Source organism: Mustela putorius, unplaced genomic scaffold (genome assembly GCF_011764305.1).
Source record: "Mustela putorius furo isolate JIRA1106 unplaced genomic scaffold, ASM1176430v1.1 tig00537335_pilon_pilon_pilon, whole genome shotgun sequence".
NCBI lineage: Eukaryota > Metazoa > Chordata > Mammalia > Carnivora > Mustelidae > Mustela > Mustela putorius.
In genome coordinates this window covers 4476957-4500281 of record NW_025422457.1, presented here as the reverse complement: position 1 = coordinate 4500281, position 23325 = coordinate 4476957, and the positions used below count along the sequence as shown (strand labels likewise).

Here is a 23325-nt window from a genome sequence, read left to right as displayed (position 1 = left end):
TTATTTGAGAGCAAGAGGGAGAGAGAGAGAATCTCCAGCAGACTCCCCACTGAGCAGAGAGCAGAGTCTGATGCAGGGCTCAATCTCATGACCCTGAGATCATGAGCTGAGCTGAAATCAAGAGCTGGATGCTTTAACCAGCTGGGCCACCCAGGTGCCCAGAATTTTCTTTTTCCTTAAATATGGAAAGTATTATGCTCAGCAAAATAAGTCAATCAGAAAAAGACAATGATATGATTTCACTCATGTGGAATTTAAGAACAAAGAGGAGCATAGGAGAAGGGAGGGAAAAGAAAAGAAAAGAAAATCAGAGAGGGAGACAAACCATCAGATACTCTTAACTACAGGCAACAAACTGAGGGCCGCTGGTGGGGGGGGCGGGGGTAACTGGGTGATGGGCCTCAGGGAGGACACGTGATGTGATGAGCACTGGGTGTTACACCTGGTGAATCACTGAACACTACCTCTGAAGCTAATAATACACTGTATGTTAACTAACTGGATTTACATTTTTAAAAAAGTATAGGATTTTCTTGACTTTCTGTTAATGGGAAACTCTTCCAAAGAAATTCAGATTGACTCTACCATCACGGCCACTCTAGCACAGTATATTTTGAGATGAGTGAGGGGCAAGAGTGAAGAGGTGGGCAAACCACTCACACCCTTCATTACTGCTTGGGGGCTAGTTATGCACAGGCTGCGTTCTCAGTGCTCTCCACTGTTAATTCATCTGATCTTCCACAGGACTCCGAAGGCTGGATTCCGTCACTATCTCTGTATCATACATGAAAACACCCGGGCACTGATGAAGTGGGGAAGCTGGAAGACCCCCCCAGCTAGAGAGCGAACTCACAATCACAGTTGTGTGCTCACCATACGGACCCGTCTCCTGCCAAAGCAACAGGCAGCTACCGGAGTGGCCGAGGAGCCCTGTGGGCCCCTTCCCTGAGCCAGGCACTGGGCTAAGAACGTTTACTCTGGAAGAGGATGATGTAATGCCCTGGCCAAGGTGGGCTGACGTCTGTAATTGCACGAGCTCCATGTGCACTTCAAGCCACTGACAGCTTTGTGAGGCTCAGCTCAAGACACTGGGGAATCCATGGTGTCTGGGTGGCTCAGTGGGTTAAGCCTCTGCCTTTAGCTCAGGTCATGATCCCAGGGTCCTGGGATTGAGCCCCGTATCGGGCTTTCTGCTCAGCGGGGAGCCTGCTTCCCCCTCTCTCTCTGCCTACTTGTGATCTCTCTCTCTCTCTCCGTCAAATAAATAAAATCTTAAAAAAAAAAAAAAAAGACACTGTGGAATCTTCAAAGATTAAACCCAGGGCCAGTTCCCTCACTCTTCTTTTTTTTTTTTTTTAAGATTTTATTTATTTTATTTGACAGAGAGAGAGATCACAAGTAGGCAGAGAGGCAGGCAGAGACAGAGGAGGAAGCAGGCTCCCTGCTAAGCAGAGGGCCCGATGCGGGGCTCGATCCCAGGACACTGAGATCATGACCTGAGCCGAAGGCAGCGGCTTAATCCACTGAGCCACCCAGGCGCCCCATCCCTCACTCTTCTTGACTTAATTTTTTTTCCCCCTGCTTTCACGACCATGACCTGGCTCTATCACAAACCCAACAAACAGTTCTCCTGCCCCTAAGGTTCTTGACCAACTCAATGAAAGCAACAACAACAACCAAACAAAAGGTGGGTGAGCAGTGAGAGAGAAAGATTTCCTCTCTGATCCTTGGGAAATAACAATTTCAGAAGTCAACACAAGCTTCCCTGGGCCAGCAGAAGAAGTTACATGAGGCGCAGCTGAAGACGGCCACTGACGAGAGCCGAGAGATGAGCACGCGACCCTGTGCTCTTCCTCTCCTGCTAAGCTGCTTCCCTGTCTCTGCCTTTCCCGTGGTCCCCAACACCCCACGCCCCCACCTGTCTCAGCCTAACTAACTCCTTTTCTCTTGAATTCCAGAGTAAGTAAACTCCAAAGCTGGAACTGGGAAGAAAAGGGAGCCCAAAACACCCAACACTTCCTTTCAGGGACTTAAACCAGCACCATCCAGTAGAAAAATAATGTGAGTTACGGATGTACTTTCAATATTTCTAGGAGCCACATTCAATGAGCAAAAAGAAACTGATGAAATTAATTTGAACAATGTATTTTACTTAACCCAATACATCCAAACTACTATTCACTTTGATATGTAATTAATTAAAAAAATCATTAATGAGCCATTTTATACTCTCTTTTATACAAAGTCCTTAAAGTCCTGTGTGTATTTCATGCCCATAGCATATCTCAATAAGAACAGGCATGTTTCACATGCTTCATATCAGAGGTGGCCAGAGGCTACTGGCCTGGATGGCACAAGAGGTAACATTATCCTGCTACTGTCTCACAAACACAAACACAGATTAATTTTAATTAATCTTCACTTCATGCAATCAGAAATTACTGCAGAAAGAAACAGGGAATTATTACTTCGCCTTCAACTGCTTTGACTTTCTGAATGAATGTGATCCATTCTCTTACATAATCCTCCCATAACCTGTGAAGTTGGTCCCTACAATACTTGAGATGGGTAACAGATTGGATAACACCCTCTCTCTCTCACACGCAGACACACACACACACACATACACACACACACACACACAGACAGTCCTGGTATATGCTCCCACTTTACACAGCTAAGCATCAGAATTGCACTGAAGCTACACAGTAATACAGAATCCAGGGGAGACAAAGTAGCCAAAATCTTGCTTTACTGCTTGCCTTTTATATTTGGTCTTACACTGCTATTTCAGAAGAATTTACTGTAATCATCTAAACACCTCCACTTAAGGGAACATTTATAAACCTCAAACTCTCTTGGCCCTTCAGCCAAACTCAGCCACCTAGTCACACGGGGAAGCCGGCCCACCAGGGCCCACCCCGATTCCCAAACAATCTCTCTGTCTCCAGCTCCCACAGTTCTGGGAACCCTGGTTTCCCTCAAGACCTACAGTCCCTGCCTTCAGGAGCCTAACTGGCTCATAAGAGAGATAACACATATACACAAATAATGAGATGAGACGTATCAAGAAATAAGCCAAATACCTAAGTATGTAAAGAGGTATCCTGGGATGGCAGGAAAACGATACTTTCTGAAGGTATGAGAAAGGCTTCATGCAAGTGTGGGTGAAGTTGGGAAGAACAGCTGAGGTCATGGCGTACCAGAAGGCCTGGGAGACAGGTGTGTCCAAGGTCACAGGGCAAGCTGTCCAGTCTGGCTGAGGAACAGGGAACATGAAGGACAGAGCGTGAAACAAGGCTGCCAAGGTGGCTATGAGCCCTTGTAAGGCATGTTCACTAAGGACTTAGGATTTTACTGGCTAAAGAACCAGGTGCCACAGAAAGTTCTGGAGCAGGAGAATGAACACGGGCAGAGGAGCACTTAGAAAAACCTGACAGACTCCAACAGTGGCGCAAAAAATTGACAATTAAAAATGAACGACAAAGAAAATCCCAGAAGAAAACAAACAACCAAGGGGGCTCATGGCGCTCGGTTTGGAGATACTGCGCCATTCCGGGTGACGGGCTGTGGCAACAGCAAGAGAAGAGCTTCTGGGGAGAGCGGCAAGAGTCACTGAAGCCGGAAAAGGCAAATTAAAGCCTACATTCCTGGAAGAATGGTGGTGACCTTCAGGCAAACAGTAAAGTCAATGTAAGTAAAGAGCTTTCTCCTCTTGGGGTGGGCGGCAGGAGAGATAATGAACTCAGGTTTGAGGTGTTAATTTCTCCAGTAAGACTTGAACCTGTTCCGTGCACCTACTTTAATAGTCTAAGAGAATGGCTGTTAAAAGAATCCAGTAAGCACTTGGATTCCCTTTAGAACTTGCTTAACTAGTTGATGATAACTTGAACCTGTTGGTCACCCCTCTGTGGCAAGCTGGTTTTGGCAATCTGCTCAGCTGTCCTCTGATTGACCTCGGCACATTGGCCCTGACATCTGGGAAGGAAAATTCCAATCTGGAGACGGGGCTCTCTGGTCTGGATTGTACTTCTCAACAGGCCACATGGATGTGAGGCACAACCTTAGATCTGAAACTTCTTATGCTTCAGTATTTAAAGGGAAGGAAAGTCTATAGGTAAACGTCAGTGATAAAGTTCCTTGGTAGTGACCTCCTGAATTCTGTGAAATCTAAGAGTCAAGATGCTCTTTGGTCAGTTCATCCTCTTTGGTGGAATAGTCTAGACATATTCTGTAACACACATTTGGAGTGGTCGGTCTTCTAGGTAACCAAAACATCACAGAGACCAAACTGCTTCATAAAAATGGAAATTACCATTTGTAAAAACACACTGTTTATCAACGCTCCTCAGCATGTCCTTAGAAGCTATGAAATTAAATTCACACCTTTAGGAAAAGGATCAAATGTGTGTGTGTACACACACTCAGAGACACATACTTCAGAGCCATCTCCAAATATGCCATCCTTCACAGACTTTGTCAACTCTTCAAGAACAAGCAATAGTAACATTTTTTAAACATTTAAAAAACAGCTTCTAAAAAGTGAAATGAGGCAACTTTATTCAGTAAAAAAACAGAGCAGTGATTCAAAAAGCAGACTCTAACTGTCCAGGTTGGAATATAATCCAGTCATGGGGTTCTCACTGCCTCTCTCAGTGGCTGAGGTAACTAGTATCCAAAGATGGCCGCCAACAATTCCTTAGACTCAATAGATGGAGACCTCTAGATCTCCTGACTCTGGGATGGTCCTGAAACTTGCTTTAGACAATAGAATGGTGCAAAAGTGACATTCTTGGACTTACAAGTCTAGGTATTCATCGGCCCGACAGCTTCCACTTCCTCTACCAGCCACCTCATGAAAAGTTTGACTTTCTAGCTGGAGAGACTTGAAGCCATCTTAGTTAGGTGAACCCCACTGAGTGCCCAGCTAAGTGTTGCCACCTGATTGAACCGAGGCAAAAACAGCAGAGGAACCCAGGCACCCACAGAATTGTGATAAATAATAAACCGGTGCTTGTTTCAAGCTACTAAGTGTGGAGTTCTTTGTCATGAGGTAACATGTTACAAAACAATGGGTGACAAAGATATCAAGTGAGTAAAAGTGAGCCAGATCTGCTAGTCACCTGGGACCATCTGTGATCATACTAGGATTCTGTATACTTGCTCTGCTTGCAAATTAAAATTTAAGTGGAGAAACACAGACAGGACCTTATATGGTCATATACATACTCTAGAATTTAGTAACACTAGGATAAAGGCACTGATGTTCAGTCTGCCCTCTGACAATTTTAACGCCAGAGCCCTGTGGGACTATCAAAACCATCTCCCTTGCCCAGTTCAAGAAGCTCTCTTCCTCCTTGTTCTGCTGTCTCTAACACCATGCCACAAACCCACCAATGTTTATGTCAGAAAGAGTAACAAGATGATGGATGCTGAAGTGAACAAAATGTCCGTGTAAGTACTGGGAGGCTGAAAAAATGCTCAGACTGCATGAACTGAACGGAGCCACACAGACAGCCATGACTGAGGAGGCTGGGGGCACAGCGAATTGTCAGCCCCGATTCTCGACTCTTCCCCACATCCACACCCTCGTCACAAATGCATCGTGTTCAGATGGGTTTCTCTGAGTCTTGTCTTTGAGCGCATTTGTGTGACTTGAGTTGACCAGTAAAATGTGCATGTGACACTGGGCCAGCTGAAAGCCCAAGGTTAAGAGGCATCTTGTGTACTGCTTGCACTTTTATGCTTCTGCAAAAGAAGAGCATGCCCCCTCTCCCCTCCTGCAGCTCACTGGTCCCAGGAGGAAGATGAGAGAGACATGGAGCAGAGCCACTCCAGCTGACTCACCAACTCGTGATCAAGAAAGACAGGCTAGTTGTTGAACGCCGCTGAGATCTTAAGGTTGTCTGATACCCAGCGATAGTTGACTAATGGAAAAGTCCTTTATTAGACGCCAACATTTGCCAAATACACATCGTACTTTAGAATAATAGAAAGTCTCCTTGCCTATTAAAGCTGAAACCGATTATCGACTGGATGGTGAGGTGGTCTCACTGCGAGACAGAATATAAGGGCAATATACTATCACTGGTTTTTGCTCTTACAGTCTATCTTTCTAAAGACTGTAAAATGGTATTCAAAGTTCTCTATAATTTAACCCTTAGTTTTCTAGCCAATTCTCTCCCACTTAAATTTTACATTCCATTCCAACTGGATTATTTATAATTCTCAATAAGTCTCACATCACCTCTAGCCTTTCGTCACCCAGTTCCTTCCTGCACCCTTCATCTAACAAGTTTAGATTCTTCCGGTCCTTTAAGGCCAGGTTTAGAGGTCACCTCTAGAAATCTACTCTGATCCCGCCTTTTAAGGCAATCTCTCCATCCCCTTGACTCTTACCACGATGTATGTCTTTTCCTCTCCTGGTACATGGCTTATTTTGCCTCATAACATTTCCTCATCCTCTCATGAAGTCCTAGAAAGGGAGATTTACGTATCATTTACTTCTGCACTCCCTCCCCCATGGCATTTAGCAAAAGGTCTCGGCCTATCCTATACAGGCCAGTCAATACTCTTTTGCACTGAAGAATGAGTGACCGATGGGAGGCAGCAGGGTGCCGGGCATCGACACTGAGAGAAGCAACATGGACCCTGGAGTCAGAGCGACCTGAGTCTGTGGTTTCGTAGCTGGGCAACTTGGGACCGGTTAGTCTCTCTGTGCTTCAGCTTCCAAATATGTAAAACTGGGATGACACATCTTTCACAGGATTGTTGTGAAAAATGCACCATGAAAATGAGTGTATAAATGCTTCAGCATGTTCGACATATGGAGGCAGCTCCATTAATGGTAGCTCTTGTTACAAAAATGATAATGACACAGAATATCACGTAGAAGCTAATTTGAACAAATGCTTGATACTAGATTATGTTCTCTTAATAGTTAAGTGTTTGGGAGTGACGGAATGATGCTCGTCCAATTAACTGTTTTCCCAGGAACTGGTCTCAGTGATCTGAGTCAAGTTTTAGTTAAATGCTCCCACGCTACTTTTCCCCACTGTTCTGAATTTTCTAGGCAGTCGCCACCAGAAGCAAATTTGTTCCAGGCAACACATACATTTCCTTGAAACGACACAACACAAAGTCCTCCTCCCATATACACTAGCCTACTTTTAGCAGAGCAGCTACCTTCCCACGGTACCCCAATTCTTCACCGGGGACCGGCACAACCATCAGGAGGGACCAAAATGCCGTAGAGTGACTTGCCAGTGTCTGAACACAGGAGTACCGTGCATGGGTCCAGTCGTGGGTGATGTCAAAGTAACTCAGCCAAACTCCTATGTCTGCCTTCCTAACTGGAATTTTGTACTAACCCACAACCATGTGGCTCCAGAGCAATTGCAGATCTTCTAAGGAACAAACTCATCGCCAGGCACACTGAGAAGCCTGAAAGTGGCCAGGCCATTGATGTTCAGGAGTGAACGGGGCTTCGTGTGCTCTTCAGGGCGGGCTCAGCAGTTCCTGGACCGGGGGGACCATTGTTATCTCAACCCACTGACTATGGCCTCAGGGAAGACAGACTCGGTGTCACCAGGTTTCCTGAAGAAATTTGGGGGTTTTACATGAAGCATCCTGAGTTTTATACGCTGCCTTGCTTTTTATTTTGTAATTCTTTGGGAGCCAAAGAAAATATATTTGCAAACCAGACGTGGCCATGGGTTGGCAGGTTGTGACCTTTGCACGAGATATTCTACACTTGATCTTAGCCAAAAGGCCGAGAAGCGATGCACAAGATATTCTAAAGTCACTTTGATTCATCACAAAACAGTTAAAAGACAATTACTAAATTCACTGTATTTGTATTTTTTAATCTGAAAAAAATGCACACAAAAAGCCCCATAAAGAGTAACTAGGAGCCCTAAGAAACACCTCACTCTCTCATGTACTTTTGGACGACTGTGTTTTCGGTCGTACAGCGCTCCTCTACCAGGACTCCCTGTTGCTGCTGTCCTCTGTACCCATCCAGTTACTTAAAGCTTGACTTCAGTGTTAGTTTCTGTATAAAACCTCCATAGCACTCCTCAGAATCCTCTATGTATAAATTACTACAGAAACTGCCCCACGTAAAAGATCTGCCCTGATTTCTAGCCAAATCTCATCAGCCCTTTACCAGCACCACCCCCCACCCCCAAACACTACAAGTATTTGCTCTGACTCTGGAAAAAGTGAAGGCCGGGGTCAGGAGGTCAAGGGTCAAGTTCAACGGCACTCACCGCCAAACACATCTCCGTTCTGGTAGTTCTTCCCTTTCTGGGCTTCCTCTTCATTTTGAACAGTGGCAACATGCTTGGCAGAGGCACAGCCCATAGTCTCATTCGGTCAGCTTCAGCCGGGCTGAACTGCAAATCATCTCTACAGACACGGGGACATTTTTTTTCTTTAAACACAAAGAAAATCCACCTTCCTGCTGAGTCGGTCAGGATGTGTGCACCTGCAAGAGCAGAAAGCTGGATCAGAACGAGGGTAGCAAAAGCCTGTGTCTCAGTGTCCCCCGCTGTGTGATCGGCAATGCACAAGGAGTCCTGCCTGACCTCGGCGCATGGGGAGGGGGTAACTGGTGCTGAGGAGGAAAGGCAACACGGCCCCCTTTTGCCTGAAAGTCACTCAGAAAGCAAGACCAGAAGGCATGGCCCCTGTACAACACATGGCTGAACTCCTTGAGGAGATAACAAAAACATATGTATTTGTTTATTGAAATAAATATTGGGGCACTACTCCTTATTACACATAAAGTGCATGTATGTTTGCTAATGTTCTGGAATCTCAAAAACCTTCAGAGTAAGGAAAAGTACATTCATGAGCTCCACCCAGCTCAGGAAACTGGTGGGAAAAATTCTCCATCTTCCCCCTCCTTCCTTGCAAGCCGGCTCTTTTCAGATCCTCAATTTTTTTCCAGGACGAAGCAGCCTTCCTCGACAGGCTGAAATATGGGCTAATTTATATATTTCTGGTGGGTTCTGGAAGGAACTCCGTGTCCCTCCGTGACAGTGTTTTGGAGGATGAAGGAAGGTGATGGAGGCAGGGATTCACACTTACTCGTGTCCATGCTCTGAGCAGCTAGCTGAATGCTTTAAGGATTGAGAAGATGTGGGAAGATCGAAAAAGAAAAGGCAATTGCCCACCTCTTACTGGAGGCTCTGTCCGTCTACTGAACCACTAACAAAGACTGAAAGAATTTATGGATAAACACAAAGAAGATAGTCTTCTAGTTTATGTAAGTAAATATACTTTCCCCACTCCACCCAAGGTCACTGCTCAGATTCTCAGGGTTTGCTCTGTATGATTTTATTCTTTCGTTCTTTTCCAGCCATTCCAATCTTGCAGACAACTTAGGCCAGTCGCACAGACGTCTGCCTGAATATCCACCCATTCCTTCATCTCCATCCATCCCACTGTAGCTCGGGCCCCCACCGCTTTACACCCAAGCAGAGCGAAAGAAGCATCAGGCCACGCACCCGACACGGATGGGCGCCTGCGTCCCCTACAGCCCTCTCCCCTTTATGAACAACTGATGGTTTGCTCAGCCTCAGGAACAGGGCTCTAGAAACTGAAACACAGCCCCAGGCATATCCTAGGGCACCCATGGACAGAGAAATCTAATCACTTAAGCCATAAAATCTCAGCTCGGGGAATTTTTCAAATTCATCGGATACTGAAAGGTAATTCCAAATCAATCTCAAAAACAAACTTAGATACAAAGGTAATGATCTTCAATGAAGCCAAGCAAACACAAATTGCAGTATCGACTCTGTGGGTATAACACCAGTCCTGTCTTTCTGTACTTTCTCATACTATCTCCTAGCATTGGCTCATGACTGGGAGGATAGGATTAGGGTTAGTTGATCAAATTTTACAAAAAAGGAAGATTTTTTTTAATTCCCCAGACAGTTGATGTTTATAGTTTTTCTACGTGATTGGGTAACCTCTTGTTAACACGTTTTCATATTTGTAAATCTAGCTGGAGTGCGCGCACACATACACACACACACACACACCCCACATTTAGCAGTGATGTGTCTAAAGCTAGAATATTTTGATCTGATGGTCTATTCATACCAGTCTGTACAGCTCAGGGGCTTGATGGGGGCAATGTGCATGCGGGAGACATTTTTTAATGTTGTGAAGAAGGGTCATGATAGAGGTTTCACAGGAATATGGCAATACAGAATTTAAAAAAAAAAAAAAAGAGAGAGAGAGAGAGAGAGAAAAATTATGACTGGGCAAAGACAGGAGCTAAAAGAGGAAGTAGTATTTTGTAGAGACTTAGCAGTCCAGTAAGGCTCAAAGGGCAGTAGCATCATCTAGACCTAGGGAAGTGCCTAAGTGAAGACACTAGAATGTAGAAGGGTGGGCGTGGGAGTGTGCGCCCCCGAGTCCAGACTCACCCTTGCTGGGTGGGAAGAGGTAGGAGCGGGTCAGGGAAGGGGGTGGCTTCCTGCTTGCATGGCTGATGCTTTGTGAAGGGCCTTATCCAACTTCAAGATAAGGACGTCTCTCCGGGGCAAAGCTGGGCACACTTGGAGAGATATTAAACTAGCAGTGCAGAAATCCATTCTGTCGGCCTAACACAGATTTTGAAGAAACATCACTGACATATGAGACAAGAAGAATGAGAGAGGGAATTCAGTTCCGAAGGCAGAAGAAGGGAAAAATTCCTCTCCAACCAAGAAGCTGCTGGGGCTTGTGGCCGCCGCCACCATGCTCCCCAAGCCAGCCCTTTCTCGGGGGCTGACCTCCCTCAGTGTCCCTCCAGCATCACCACCTAAGGGAACAGGTGTAGGCCCAGCACAAATTCCTCAGTTTCCAGAAAGGACTGTGGGCAAACAAGCTCACGAGTCCACAGGAGAACAAGCTGAAGAGAGGAGGGAAACCTTCCGTTGCCACCTCTTCAAAACAAAGTAAGAACCGGAAGGAGAATGGGAAACACTAACAGAGTCCCTGAAGGACAGGGGTGACCCAAGGGGACCCGACAACTGTCCTCTCTGGGCGTCCCCCTCGCTTTCCTTGTCCTCATTCCAAATTTCTGTTTACCACCTCACAGGCTACCCAAGAAGTTCGTGTAAGGATCTAAGACGTGAATTATCCTTTGCTACCTCCTGAAAAGCATTATGTGGTGTTTCTTCTGTGCTTTAAGAGTTGTGTTTGTATCAAAAAGTCTTACTTGAATTTGAAAAGGTGAAATCACACGAGAATCAGACCGCAGCAGGCTAACAAACATAAAACGTGTAAGAATACCTTTTGGAAGGACTTCCCTGCTATTCAGGCACGGAGGTGAGGGGCATGTTAATAAGCAGATTAGACATGATTTACATCCAATTCAAGTGATGACTCAGGAAGCTTCCATTGAATTATATTTTTTAAAAGGCATGCATGTTCGGTATGAGTTCTCTCTGAATCCTAACTAGGTCGCAATTCTGTTTTCGAAACACACACCCTCTGTATTTTACAGCAGTGATTTAATGAGTGGTGTTTTCAAGTTTTACATCATCAGAAATATATTTTAATATTTTGCCTTTGGGAGGGGGTGGGGAGGGTGTGCACCGCAGAGGGGAGACGAAGACAGAGAATCTTAAGCAAGCTCCATTGCCCCGCGTGGAGCTGGACACGGGGCTCGATCTCACAGCCCCGTGATCATGACCTGGGCCGAAATCAAAAGTCAGATGCTTCATCAAATGAGCCACCCAGGTGCCCCAATATTTTGCCCATTTTGAAGGTTATAATTATGAAGTCACCTAAGAGGCAGAAGATCTCTAATTCATAAAGTTAACCACAGATCAGTAGGGAAAGCACTTTACTGTGTCACCTAAATCCTGTGCTTAAGCAATCGTCCAATCATTCATTCATTTAATCAACAAATACCTACTAAAAACTACTAGGTGTCTGGCAAGCTTGGGTTATACACAAGATTCAGTTTTGCCCCCTATCCCCACAGAACACGAAGATTTGCAAAGCAGCGGCCACAGTGGTGGTACAGCCACCACAGGTCAAGTCCAGGAAAAGAAATGAGTTCATCCCAGGGGCACCAGATTCAGCCTTGAGGGAGGGAATGTCGAGAGAGATCACGCTTGGGGCCTGAGCACAGCTGACGAATCATCACGAAAACACCCCTGCACGGCCCCTTTCATAGCCTGATACGATGTCACAGTTGCATTTCTCCCGAACATCCTCCCACTTAGATCCCACCGAGACCTCAAACCGAGCAGACCCTCGGAAATGACCCCCTAATGACCACAGTAATCTGCCCTAAATGCTTCCCTCTTGTTTGTATTATCTCTCCCGAAACCCTAGCATTTTTTTTTTAAAGCTTCTATTTTCTCGTTGGCTTTGCTCAGCTTTTCTCTGCCAAGCCCTAAACCCTCTGTGCATGCCCCTTCCTGAAACCACAGCACTTAGAGAGGTGAGTCTGACGGTGCCCACGAACACGCCGAGACCACAGAGCTGGACGGAGCTGAGTCTAGTTTTCCCGTATTGTTAGTAACAACACGCTATTTCTGAAATCAGACTGCAGTGTGAGAATTAAGCTCAAGTATCTCTTTGATGTTTGATAGAATCTTCCAATAATACCAAGTCCCACTGAGGACAGTTTCTAAGAACAAAATAAACTACATGACAGGTTCGTCAGGCGTCTCTAAAAACATGGGATCCAATTAACTGCCCATGGCTTTGTGCAGAAATCTTCCCAAACAGTTGTATGGGTATATTATCCTGTACCATGAAATCAGAAGTTACAATGTCTATCCGCAATGCTATGAGCTAACTGACTTTAGACCATCCTTTTTTTTTAAGATTTCGGGTTTTTTTCATTTGCGAGAGACAGAGAACATGCGCACGCACACACACAAGCAGAGGGAGAGGGAGAAGCAGGCTCCCCACTGAGCAGGGATACCAATGCGGGACCTGTTCCTGAGACTCCAGGATCATGACCTGAGCCGAAGGCAGTTGCTTAACCGACTGAGCCACCCAGGTGCCCCTAGGGCCATCTTCATAGAATATTTTCCTGCTTTTGTTAAAATACACTTAGAAAATTTGTAAATCCTCTTCAAAAATTTAAAAAGGACCAAAACATTTGTAACCATGCAGGCATGTTTATTATTCCTTTCACCATGCCTCAAGGATCTTTAGGTAATGCTTTAAGTATCACTAGGGGAATTACTGTTCGAGAACACTCCACATTGGAACACTAGAAAGTTCTTTTCTATGCACAACTAAGCCCATTACCTTGCTATGACTACCTCTTACATACACGTGAAACATTTGTCTTTTTATAAGAAAAGATTATGGATTATTATGGATTTTCCCTTTTGTCCCCTTGTGCCAATGATTTTTCTTTATTTGTATTTTATTGTTTTCAGCCTTTACTGAGGCACAATTGACAAAACTGCCATACGCTGTGAGTGTGTAAGCTCCGTAACGATGATCTGATACACGCATACACTGTGAACGGGATCCCACCGTCAGCTTAATTAACACATCCAGCAACTCTCCTACTTCTCTTTTTCTCTTTCTCTCCTTCCTTCCTTCAGCAAGAACTCTTAACTTCTACTCTCTTAGCAACTTGCAGTTCTAAAATACATGCCAATCAACTACAATCACCATGTTACATGTTAGATTCTCGGACTGTATTCATCTTAGAACCAGAAGTTTGTATCCTTCTACCAACCTCTCCTTCTCCCACCCCCGACCCCCGTCCTTGGCAACCGGCATTATACTGTTTCTGAGTTTGATTTATTTTATTTTTAGATTACACAGATAAGTGATATCATGCAGTATTTGCCTTTCTCTTACTTCATTTAGCATAATGCTCTCTAGTTCATCGGTGTTGTTGGAAATGGCAGGATCTCTTTCCTTTTTTAAGGCTGACATTCCAGTGAGAGAGAGAGTGTGTGTGTGTGTGTGTGACATTTTCTTGATCCATTCATCCACGGGTGGACACTTGGGTTGTTTCTATACCTTGACTATTACGAACAATGCTTCAGTGAACACGGGAGTGCAGACATCTCTTGGAGATAGTGATTTTGTTCCCTCTGAATATATATCCAGAAGTGGGATTGCTGATGACCTTTCTCTTTACCTACTTTTTTTAAACTGGAAGCACAGTTTTATCAGAAAACCTATTTTTACAAAATTGGGAAGGAAAGAAATACACAAATTCTGTTTTGAGAAAAAACAAAGAGATATCTGACCTTTTTTTAAAAGAGAAAAAACATGGGAAAACATTTCTATTGACATAATAGTATGGATAATTTCACTTTCCACCAATCAGTTCTGGTCTTTCTCATTTTGGATGAAAAAGCCAAAAACACTATAGACAATTTCCTTGTCAGGAAAGACACTTACCAAAAAAAAAAAAAAAAAAAGAATTCAAAGTGATAAGCTCCATAAAGAAATCCTAGGCCAGAAAGAACAGGCATATACCACATGCAGCTTAGAGGACTGGAGAGAAATCAAATTCTGATTGAAATGGGTATGCAGAGAGCTATGAAGTCAGCAGTTAAGAAAAGGATACAGCCACATTATTAATAGATCAGAAGCAAAATGCCCCCTTTTTCCCTCTGATTAAAAAGGGAAATCAAGAAAAGGCAACATCTAAAAACTCCTTTCTTTTATTAAAGGAAGAGCCAACATCTAAGCGTCAAAAAGAAAAAATATATATATAAATAACTAATCAGTCTGTTTGCCCATCTGCTCTGCTTTGCTATAATGAGTGTTAATACAGCAACCCGCTGGGGGGAAGGGGGGCGCAGGGAGGAGAAGAAAGACAGCCTAAAAGATTTCTAATCTTGAAGCTTTGGTATCCTCGGGCTTCTGTTAACACTATCTCACATTTCCTGGTGCATGTTGAAAGTAATACATACAGAGATGTCACATTTCACATGAGGGTAATCTGGGAAAGTCAAGTCTTCTTCTTATCAGTAATTGCTGGCATCACAGAAGATAATTTATTCCTCACCTCACACTCATTTGGTGGCATGGCCATCAACAATATGCTATTAACCCCAAGAAACAGGAATTTTGGCATCTGCTTTCTTTACTGGAAAACTCTCAAATATTCCACAAATAATAACTGCACACAGGTGCCTCTCGGAAACGTGAACCTTCGTTAAGTCCTGTGCAAGGTGATTTACTTCTGCAGGATTTTGGCAATGAGGTGCGGGGACAAGGAGGCATGGCAGCAAGGGCACCACCCGGCATGGAGAATGCCAGCTCTGGTCTCAGACATCACACACATGCCTGCCTCCGTATCGAGGCTGGGCTGCACCTCTTCGAGCCGCTCTCCTTGGTTCTATTATCGACCTGAATGTATGCCCAAGGGATGCTGAGCACAGAAAGACCATTTGTTTTGTTTTCATCTGGATTCAGTTTACTTACAAACTTTGCTTTTAAAACTTACCCCGTTAGGATAACCTTGCAGGTCTAAAACCCTCAACATTCTGAGAAGCCCTATGAAGTCTGTGGATTATTCCCAATGATGTCTGCGCCTGAGGGTGCTGATTTCAATTGTTTATAAAGTGGAAAGATGAACAAAGCTTAGCTCTCCTATTTCCTCTTCTCTATCGTGCCTTTAATGAATAAAAATAAATTTCAAAAATGTTTCTTATAGGGAACAGTTTTTAAAAGCCTGTAGAATAATTGTTCTTTAGCTAGAGATTTAAGAGTCTGGTGCCTTTATCCTATACCTGAAAACTCCATTCTCTTGTCACCTGTGTGTTCTCTCACGGTTTGTGCATGGCTGACACGATTTCTGGGAAGGCAAGAGAAGAAAACAGCAGATCCTGATTAGTCACCGACCCAAACCATGGTAAACCTATGCAGAATTACGTTATTTCTAGACTTGCTCCGCAGTGATCAAGGCCAATGGAAGACATTCCAGGACTTGGGAGTTCTGGTTTATCCTTCCATTTCCAAGACTTGGAATACTAAGGGGACATGCAGGAAGTTGTCAGCCAGCGTCCCTGCGGGATCTTCTATACCAGGTTACCCGGGAGTGGGATCGCGACAGCTGTGCTGCTGGTTCACCATGTCACCTGAACCAAATCTGTGCAATTTCCTTGTCAGTATCCTAAGAATAACAATAGCAGCTCCCTCTCTTTTTTTGGATTGTTCTGGAAATCTAGGTAGATAATGAAATGCTTGGAAAAGCACTTAAAAATGCAAGGTAATATTTTTTATGCATACTTTGCTATGCCAGGTGCAGGACATTACTTTTCAGGAGCCCTGGGTGGAATCAGTTTCCCGGAGGGTTCCCAGAGGTAGCCCCAGAGAAGTGAGAGAAAACAGATGGTAAGGGAAAGATTAAAAAAAGAAGAAAGTGAAAGTAGAATAAGTACAAATTACTAAAGAAGCACAAGTTTGATTTTATCCTAAATTGGTAATTCACGCTCCTTCTTGAATGGTCAGTGAAGAACATCCTAGGTGATGTGCAAGCTTAAATATATTATGCAAACGGAGAGGATTCCTGCCCTTGAGAGGCAAGAATTCAGAGAGGGCTAATGACCAGAAACATAATGAAATAAAATGAAAGTCCAATACCTAATGCATGTTGCCGGAGAAGAAAGGATCAGAGATGTTCTCAAAATTCACAGGATGTTTCATCTAATTTAACTAGTGCCTCTCAGCTTTATTTTATGCAACAAGGGATGTAGGAACATCAGTATAATGCACTACTCTTAGCAGACCCTTGGTAAGCATTTACCGAGGAGGATGACAGTAGAACAGATGTCATGCCAGTTTTGAGCCGTTGATCCTTTTTAACACCATAAACTACAACGGAACTGCAGCCGGATTAATCCCCGGGAAATCTGAACGTTATTCTCATGGTGCCGAGGGGGCAAGAGGTGAGCGCTGCTGATCCCGGTCTGATGTGCACACTGGGAAAGCATGTATCGTGTTTTTATCCCTGAATTAGTAAGAGTCAGCTTTCACACAGGCCAAATATGTTCCTCATTTTATATTCGATGCCATCTCTAAACTTAATGCTGACGCGGCACAGCTCAGCTTTAAGCTGGTCACGGGGGTAGGTAAAAGGACATAGGACCGAGAAACGCAAAAGATGGGAATTATCTAAACTAACTATTAGCAGCAAACGTGAGAATTATTTAACAACAAAAGAGCCTGCTTATATTTTCTTAGAGCAGTTTAGCACTAATACTTAAGTATGAATATATTTAATATCTTCAGAATTATAAATACTTTTGACAAAGTAATGTAGTAACACTCTGAAAAGTGTTGAATACTAGAAGTTGAAAGACAGTGTTTCCCTCAAAAATCTAAACAAACATCCCTCTTCTCTCCCAAAATAGCCTCTCCCCCCCCACCCCCGCTAAAATAAATGAAATCATCCCTGAGAAACTGGTGCCAACTCTGGCCTAAGAGCTCTCTCTCCCTGGGCTCAGACGCAGGCCACAGTACCCTAGGTCTGAGAAGTTAGCAATGACCCAGTGGTTGAGGAAACCCACCTCTCCCAACTGGGCAGAGAGCTGCAGAATGAAATGAGCATCACCAAGGGAAAGCCTTGGCTACCTGAAATTCAGCCTTCTAGAACCTTCCAGTTCTATCCAGAACAGCTCAAGATTTGGAAGTGCCCTGAAAACTTAGAGCACACAGATAAATACCTCTTTACTGGTAAAGGACTTAGTGTTTTTCTCTCTCTCCCTTTTCTTCATGCACACATATACCCACCACGAAAGTTGTAGAGATGCAAAGACAATACCCAATATTCTGTAATTTAGTGAGGGAAAAGAGTTGTGTGGCTTTAGGCAAGTTATTTACTTCACACTGCCGTGGGTGCTCATTTATAAGATGGGGTAAAAGTGCATGAATTAGGACACCTGACAACTAGTAAACAATTGATAATGTGATTCTTACTGTCATTATCAGTACTACCATCATTATTACTTAGTGGGATGGTGATGAACTTTAAAAAGAAAGGAAGAGAAGCAAAAAGGAGAAATGGGAAGAAATGGGAAGCGATGAGGGGTTAACAGAGACAACTCGGGAGTTCTTAGGAACTGCACCAAGGATAAAGCAGGCAGACCCAAGGAACACAGACAGAACTAAGAGACAGCAGTGTCATGGCAGGAGAGGCTTGTAGTGTGTGAGCAGCGTCTGCAAAGGGAGCCCAGAGCAGTGCCCGTATCTCTGCCAGGTTGGAGGTAGGGAGGGAGGTCAGTTTCCGTGTGGGACATCCTAGGGCTCTGAAAGCCAAGTCCGCTATGTGCAGACAAAGTGGAGGTCAGTGAGCTCTCCCAAGCTTGGCCTCAGCCTTGGTAATGTGCAGCTCTCATCTTGCTGCTATTAAGTGTTTATGTGTCTATCTCCTTCACCAGGCCGATTTCCAAGGTCACATGCATGACCTTGGAATCATTCCTCTCTATAGTCCCTCTGATACAGATCCAGCACACAGAAGGTCTGCAATAGATGTTGAACTAATGAATTCTCTTAGAAATCTCTTTTCACAAAGAGATGTCCAAGGCTTTTAAGGAATGGAGTTCTCCTAAGTCCCGACTCTAGGTCATCTGCATGGATGGTGGCTTTTCAGTACATCATAAGAACTACAGTTAAAAAAACTCATCTGAGCCATCGTGGACAACTTAAAACTATGTTCAGTATATAATTCCTTAAAAAGACAGGAAGGGAGTAATATATATTATACTAGTATGATGGAATTTTGAAAGCTTTTGGCACTTGTATGGTTGGCCCTGATCTGCCTTGGAAAACTATGTTATTTATTTATTTCAACAATCATTTCTGGGGAACTTGTTTAGTTCTCAACATTCCACTAAGAACTAGAGATTCCAAAATGGATAAGTCAGCCAGACCTTGACGTGCATTTTCTGGAGTTAGAGTCTGGAGATGGTTAGCAGCGTTTCCAAAACTCATCTGTCGGGAAAACCAAAGTATTTTTGTTTTTGCTGAAATTTAAATCTTTGATTAAATCCATGACAAAGAACTATTTAAGAACTGATATCCTTATACAGCTAAAAAATTAAAGTTATAAATATCATTTTCAGGTGGCATAAATCCATGCCCCTTTAACCTACCAAGTTTCGTTTTGTTTTGTTTTTAAGAAAGGGCATATTGGTTCTCATACTGCTCTCAAGCAATGCACAAGATTTTGGGGAACTTTGATTTTGCAGAGTTCGGCCAAAAACACATTCTGCGCAATTATCTCCTTTAACGAAAACAAAAAGTAAGAAGCTGAAAGACTAGACCCAGAGGGCACAGCAAAGTCAGCTGAGTAATGACCACTTCTCCGTAATGTTCCAGCAGAGGCCCTTTCCTGCCCCTCCTGAGTTCACTCAGGACTCTACGCTAAATGTACCTACCACTGTCTCTGCGACACGTAGCAGCCTTTCAGTCGTGAAATGAGAAAGGAAGGGCAGGTAGCTCTTCCCTGGCTTTGATGTCCATCTGCAGCCACTAAATAGCCATAAAAGAACAGGTAGGGTGATAGGCTATGAGCTATTATGACCTCGTAAATGTTACAAAATTTGCAGTCTGTAATAATTATTTTAAATCAGCCTAATGTTCCCCCTTTGAAGTAGACTAATTAGTGAACGTGGTGTTCTTCCCTACTTATCCAGCAAATTATACTTAGAGCAAGAGACCAGAGTGACATATACTCAGCTGAAGAGGAAAGTGAGAGTATGAGCAACAGGACTGGGGCCCACCCAGAGGACCGCAGCTGAACATCAAGACATACCAGCCAGTACTCCTTGGCATCAACACTCTCCAACAGATCCATGTTCAGTTCCAGCTGGACACATGGAAGTTTCAAGTCTTCATGTGGACAGAGAACTGGGATTTGTAGATCAGTTTTTGGACTCAGCATCTAAACCTCTCCCTTATTCATCAAGTTCTTCTAGGCCCTATCGTTTGTATGGTTTTTGCCTTTTTTGAGAAAGAACTCAAAGGCAATGTCCAGTGGACATCAGGGTGGTACTAGCAGTTTTCAAAGCATCAGAACATGATTAAAATTTTTAGTAAAAAACTGTACTTCTTGTAAATTAGTAATTATCCCATTAATTTTCTATAATAAAGAGAAATTAATCTTCTTAATGGACTGATTTCTGATAGGTCCTTGCTTTGTTTCAAAATCCTCCAGAACTTATTAATGCCTTGGGAATAAGGCCCAAAACACCTAGACTTCAAGCTAGACAAACTCTCAGGGACCACTAAGGTCAAGGTCCCTAGATTTACAAATGAGAAAACTGAAGGGCGAGGTTCCCCCAATGGGACCAGACTTGTTGACCCACTGTCAGTCGTATCTGTCTACTGCTCCAAAGTTGTGGGTATCTTCTTGATCACACCAGGTGGGTCTCATAGACCTCCCCACCCCGCCAATATTCTGCTCACATACCCACCTCTCTATATCTGTTTCAGCCTTAACTTTTCTAGGAAGATTTCACACTGTTCCATGACTTCCTTCCATTTTCTCTTTCCTAAATCTTACTTCTAGAGTAAATTATTTGGTGTTTTTTGACGTCTCTCTCACTGAAAAGACACTAAGTGCTCTGTGGGCAGAAACCACCTCCTGCATTGTCTCCCCCACCATTGGTGGGGAGGCGGGGGAATGCACTGCTAAGCGGACAAGTACGAACACAATAAACCTTCATGACAAGCAGCGAGCTCTTTGTCTTCCTACCTCTGCACCTATTATCCTCTGGGCTAGAAAGCTCTTCTTCCTCACCTTTGCCTAACTAACTTCCCGTCTTTGTGAGCTGTCCCTTACAAAAGGTCCCAGTGCATGCGATAATTCCCCTTCATGGCACCCATCACAGTGCAGGACAGTCTCCATTCCTCACTGCCTAATGCTTCCACAGGCATACTCCTCGTGAGACAGACTACACTTCTAGCTCCCCAGTGTATCCCCAGCTTAGTTCAAAATGTGCACAGTGAATAAATAATAAATGAATATATCCAGAAGGAAGTTTAAACTCCTCTTCATGGAAATCAAGGGTTTCTATAGGTACCTTGTTCTAGTCAGTCAAGTCTCCGCTCCTATGTCTAACCCTAGCTGCCTCTGGTTATCATCTCACCTCAGATAGGAAGCCCTCCTTATTAATCTCTGCCTGGAATTCTAATTCTACCTGTCTTTAAGGTATAGAAGAAGTCTTGTCACCTCTAAGAAACCTTTCCCCCGGCCACACAGGTCTTCCCCTTCTGTAGGCTCATCAGCAGGCGTGCGCATGACCATTCATACCTACCCATGTTGGGACATGTCCACAGTCAGCATTCCATCTCAGACCAGCTTAGACTATGGGCGCTCCCCCCACCCCTGAGAGGCAGCAATGAACTCTCTCACTCAGGAAAGAATCACATCTACGGCTTTGGGACATCTGTGCCATTGTTTTACACTGTTAACTTTTGTGCATTTTTGTCTTGGCCATCCTAATTCATTTTTAACCTTTTCAATGCTTTTGATGTCTGATCCTGTGCAAGTCTTGGCACAAAGCAGAAGGTTAACAAATATTTGTTACCTGACATATTGGCTAGAAAACAAAAGTGTGCAGAATGAGAGAACTATAGAAGTTCTAAAAAAAAATAACTTTTGCCCAAAGTGCCGTTGAACACTTCTGATTATTAGAGGTTGTTTTAAAAGGTCAAATGTTGGTAGTATAATTATGCCATAATTTGGTAAAATTACTCTGAATAAAGGTTATTTTTAAATAGAAACTTTTGTCTATATGATAAAAAATTACAATAGAAAAGGAAATTTTAAGGGGTAAAAAAAAAAAAGGAAAAGAAAGAACAACATATACCCAAGACTGCCACTCCCACTTCTACCCCTCAATCAGGAGGGTTGGCTGCAGCATCCAATGAATCAGTTGACTTTTATTACAGAGTCTAGGTCATGACTGAGTTCACATAATGGCTCCATAAAGGCTGGTCCAACAGTTCTGTGAACATGAGCAAAATAATTCTCCCAATGTGGCAGGGGTAGGAGAGGGGAACCCATCTTGTTCCTAATTTGCCATAAACATTTCCTTATAATTATTGTTTGATGTACTGTCTAACTATTTAGTTTTATTTATTTTGCATCTCACCATACTCTCCCCCAAAATACGTGCAGCAGCTGCTTTCAACCATAAATAACCATTTTTAGAACATAAACGCTATGTGCAGGGTTCAGTAATTCAGGGTTCAGTAACTTAGCAACCGAATGTCAAGATCCCCTAATCTATACCCTCAAGTGCCCAACATCCACATACCCCCAAGACATGGGCCTGCAAACTGCTGTTCAAATCAGGTTTGGCTAATCACAAGTCAATACTGACCAGCACAGGAAATAAAACAAAACACCTTTTGCTGGGCTCCAAAAGCCCGGGGTCGGGGAATAGATATAGTAGATGTATACATCATTAGAGACTAGCGGCACAGAGCTGCTGACTGGGATTTGGCCCTGGGAAAATCCAAATTGGCCAGCAGCTATAACGTTCTATAACCAACACCTGACATGTTTTATATATCACAACACATTCTTAGTGGAAATGAACAAATGTACCCATTACCAGGAACATGCAGTCAGAGGAAGACAACAAGAGGGAGGAAGGCCTCTTGGAAGTCTTGCTTCAATGAATTAATAAGAGTTGAATCCTCATCTCCAAGATGTATCACAGGAAATAAAATGAAGATGCATGTCCTCCTCCCTCTTACTTAATAGTTTGGTCTTGTCATCAAATCCATCTCGTTAATGGACCTAGACTTCTAGGGGCATCTGCAGCGAAGGGGCCCTCATTTCTTAAAAAAATATACATACTCGCTAGGTTTTTCTTCCCTACCCCGCAGTGAAGGGCATGATATAGGAAAGCGGCGTAACAATGTGTTTTTTAAAATCAACCATCCCAGCAGTGGCAAAAATAAATGACATGTGGAGGCTGTTTATTTGTATGTCAAAGAGAAAGCAAAATTCTCTACAGGGTGACATAATCATTTGTTTTCCCCAATGAAGCAAACAAATCAAATAGAAATAAAACAGGAGCCGCCCTTCATCATTCATGGTGGAATGAGTTCTCGCTAGATTAACCACTCTCCTTCCTTGCTATAGTCACTCCAAAAACAAAACCAGATAGATGTACAATGACATCAGCAAAACAGCCAAAGAGCATCAATCTACAAGACAGGAAATGCAGCAGCCAGACTTGCGTTCTTTTTAAACATTAGCTGACTCCTGGCTAATGGCTCTGGCTCTGTTGCGCAGGAAATGAGCTCACCAATAGGACACAATGATCGGGACGATTTATCAGTAGCAGTGCCTTAGGACAGAGA

The 23325-nt window shown here is 43.6% G+C and overlaps 1 protein-coding gene across 1 annotated transcript in view; it reads right to left on the bottom strand.

The window, feature by feature from the left end:
• Positions 1-23325, bottom strand: part of CUNH1orf21 (chromosome unknown C1orf21 homolog) — a 221919-nt gene that overhangs the window by 133335 nt on the left and 65259 nt on the right. Inside the window, exon 2 of the mRNA XM_004767950.3 lies at positions 8271-8488. Within this exon, the coding sequence (XP_004768007.1) occupies positions 8271-8364 (94 nt within the window). The 5' untranslated portion in view covers positions 8365-8488. The remainder of the gene's footprint in view (positions 1-8270; positions 8489-23325) is intronic.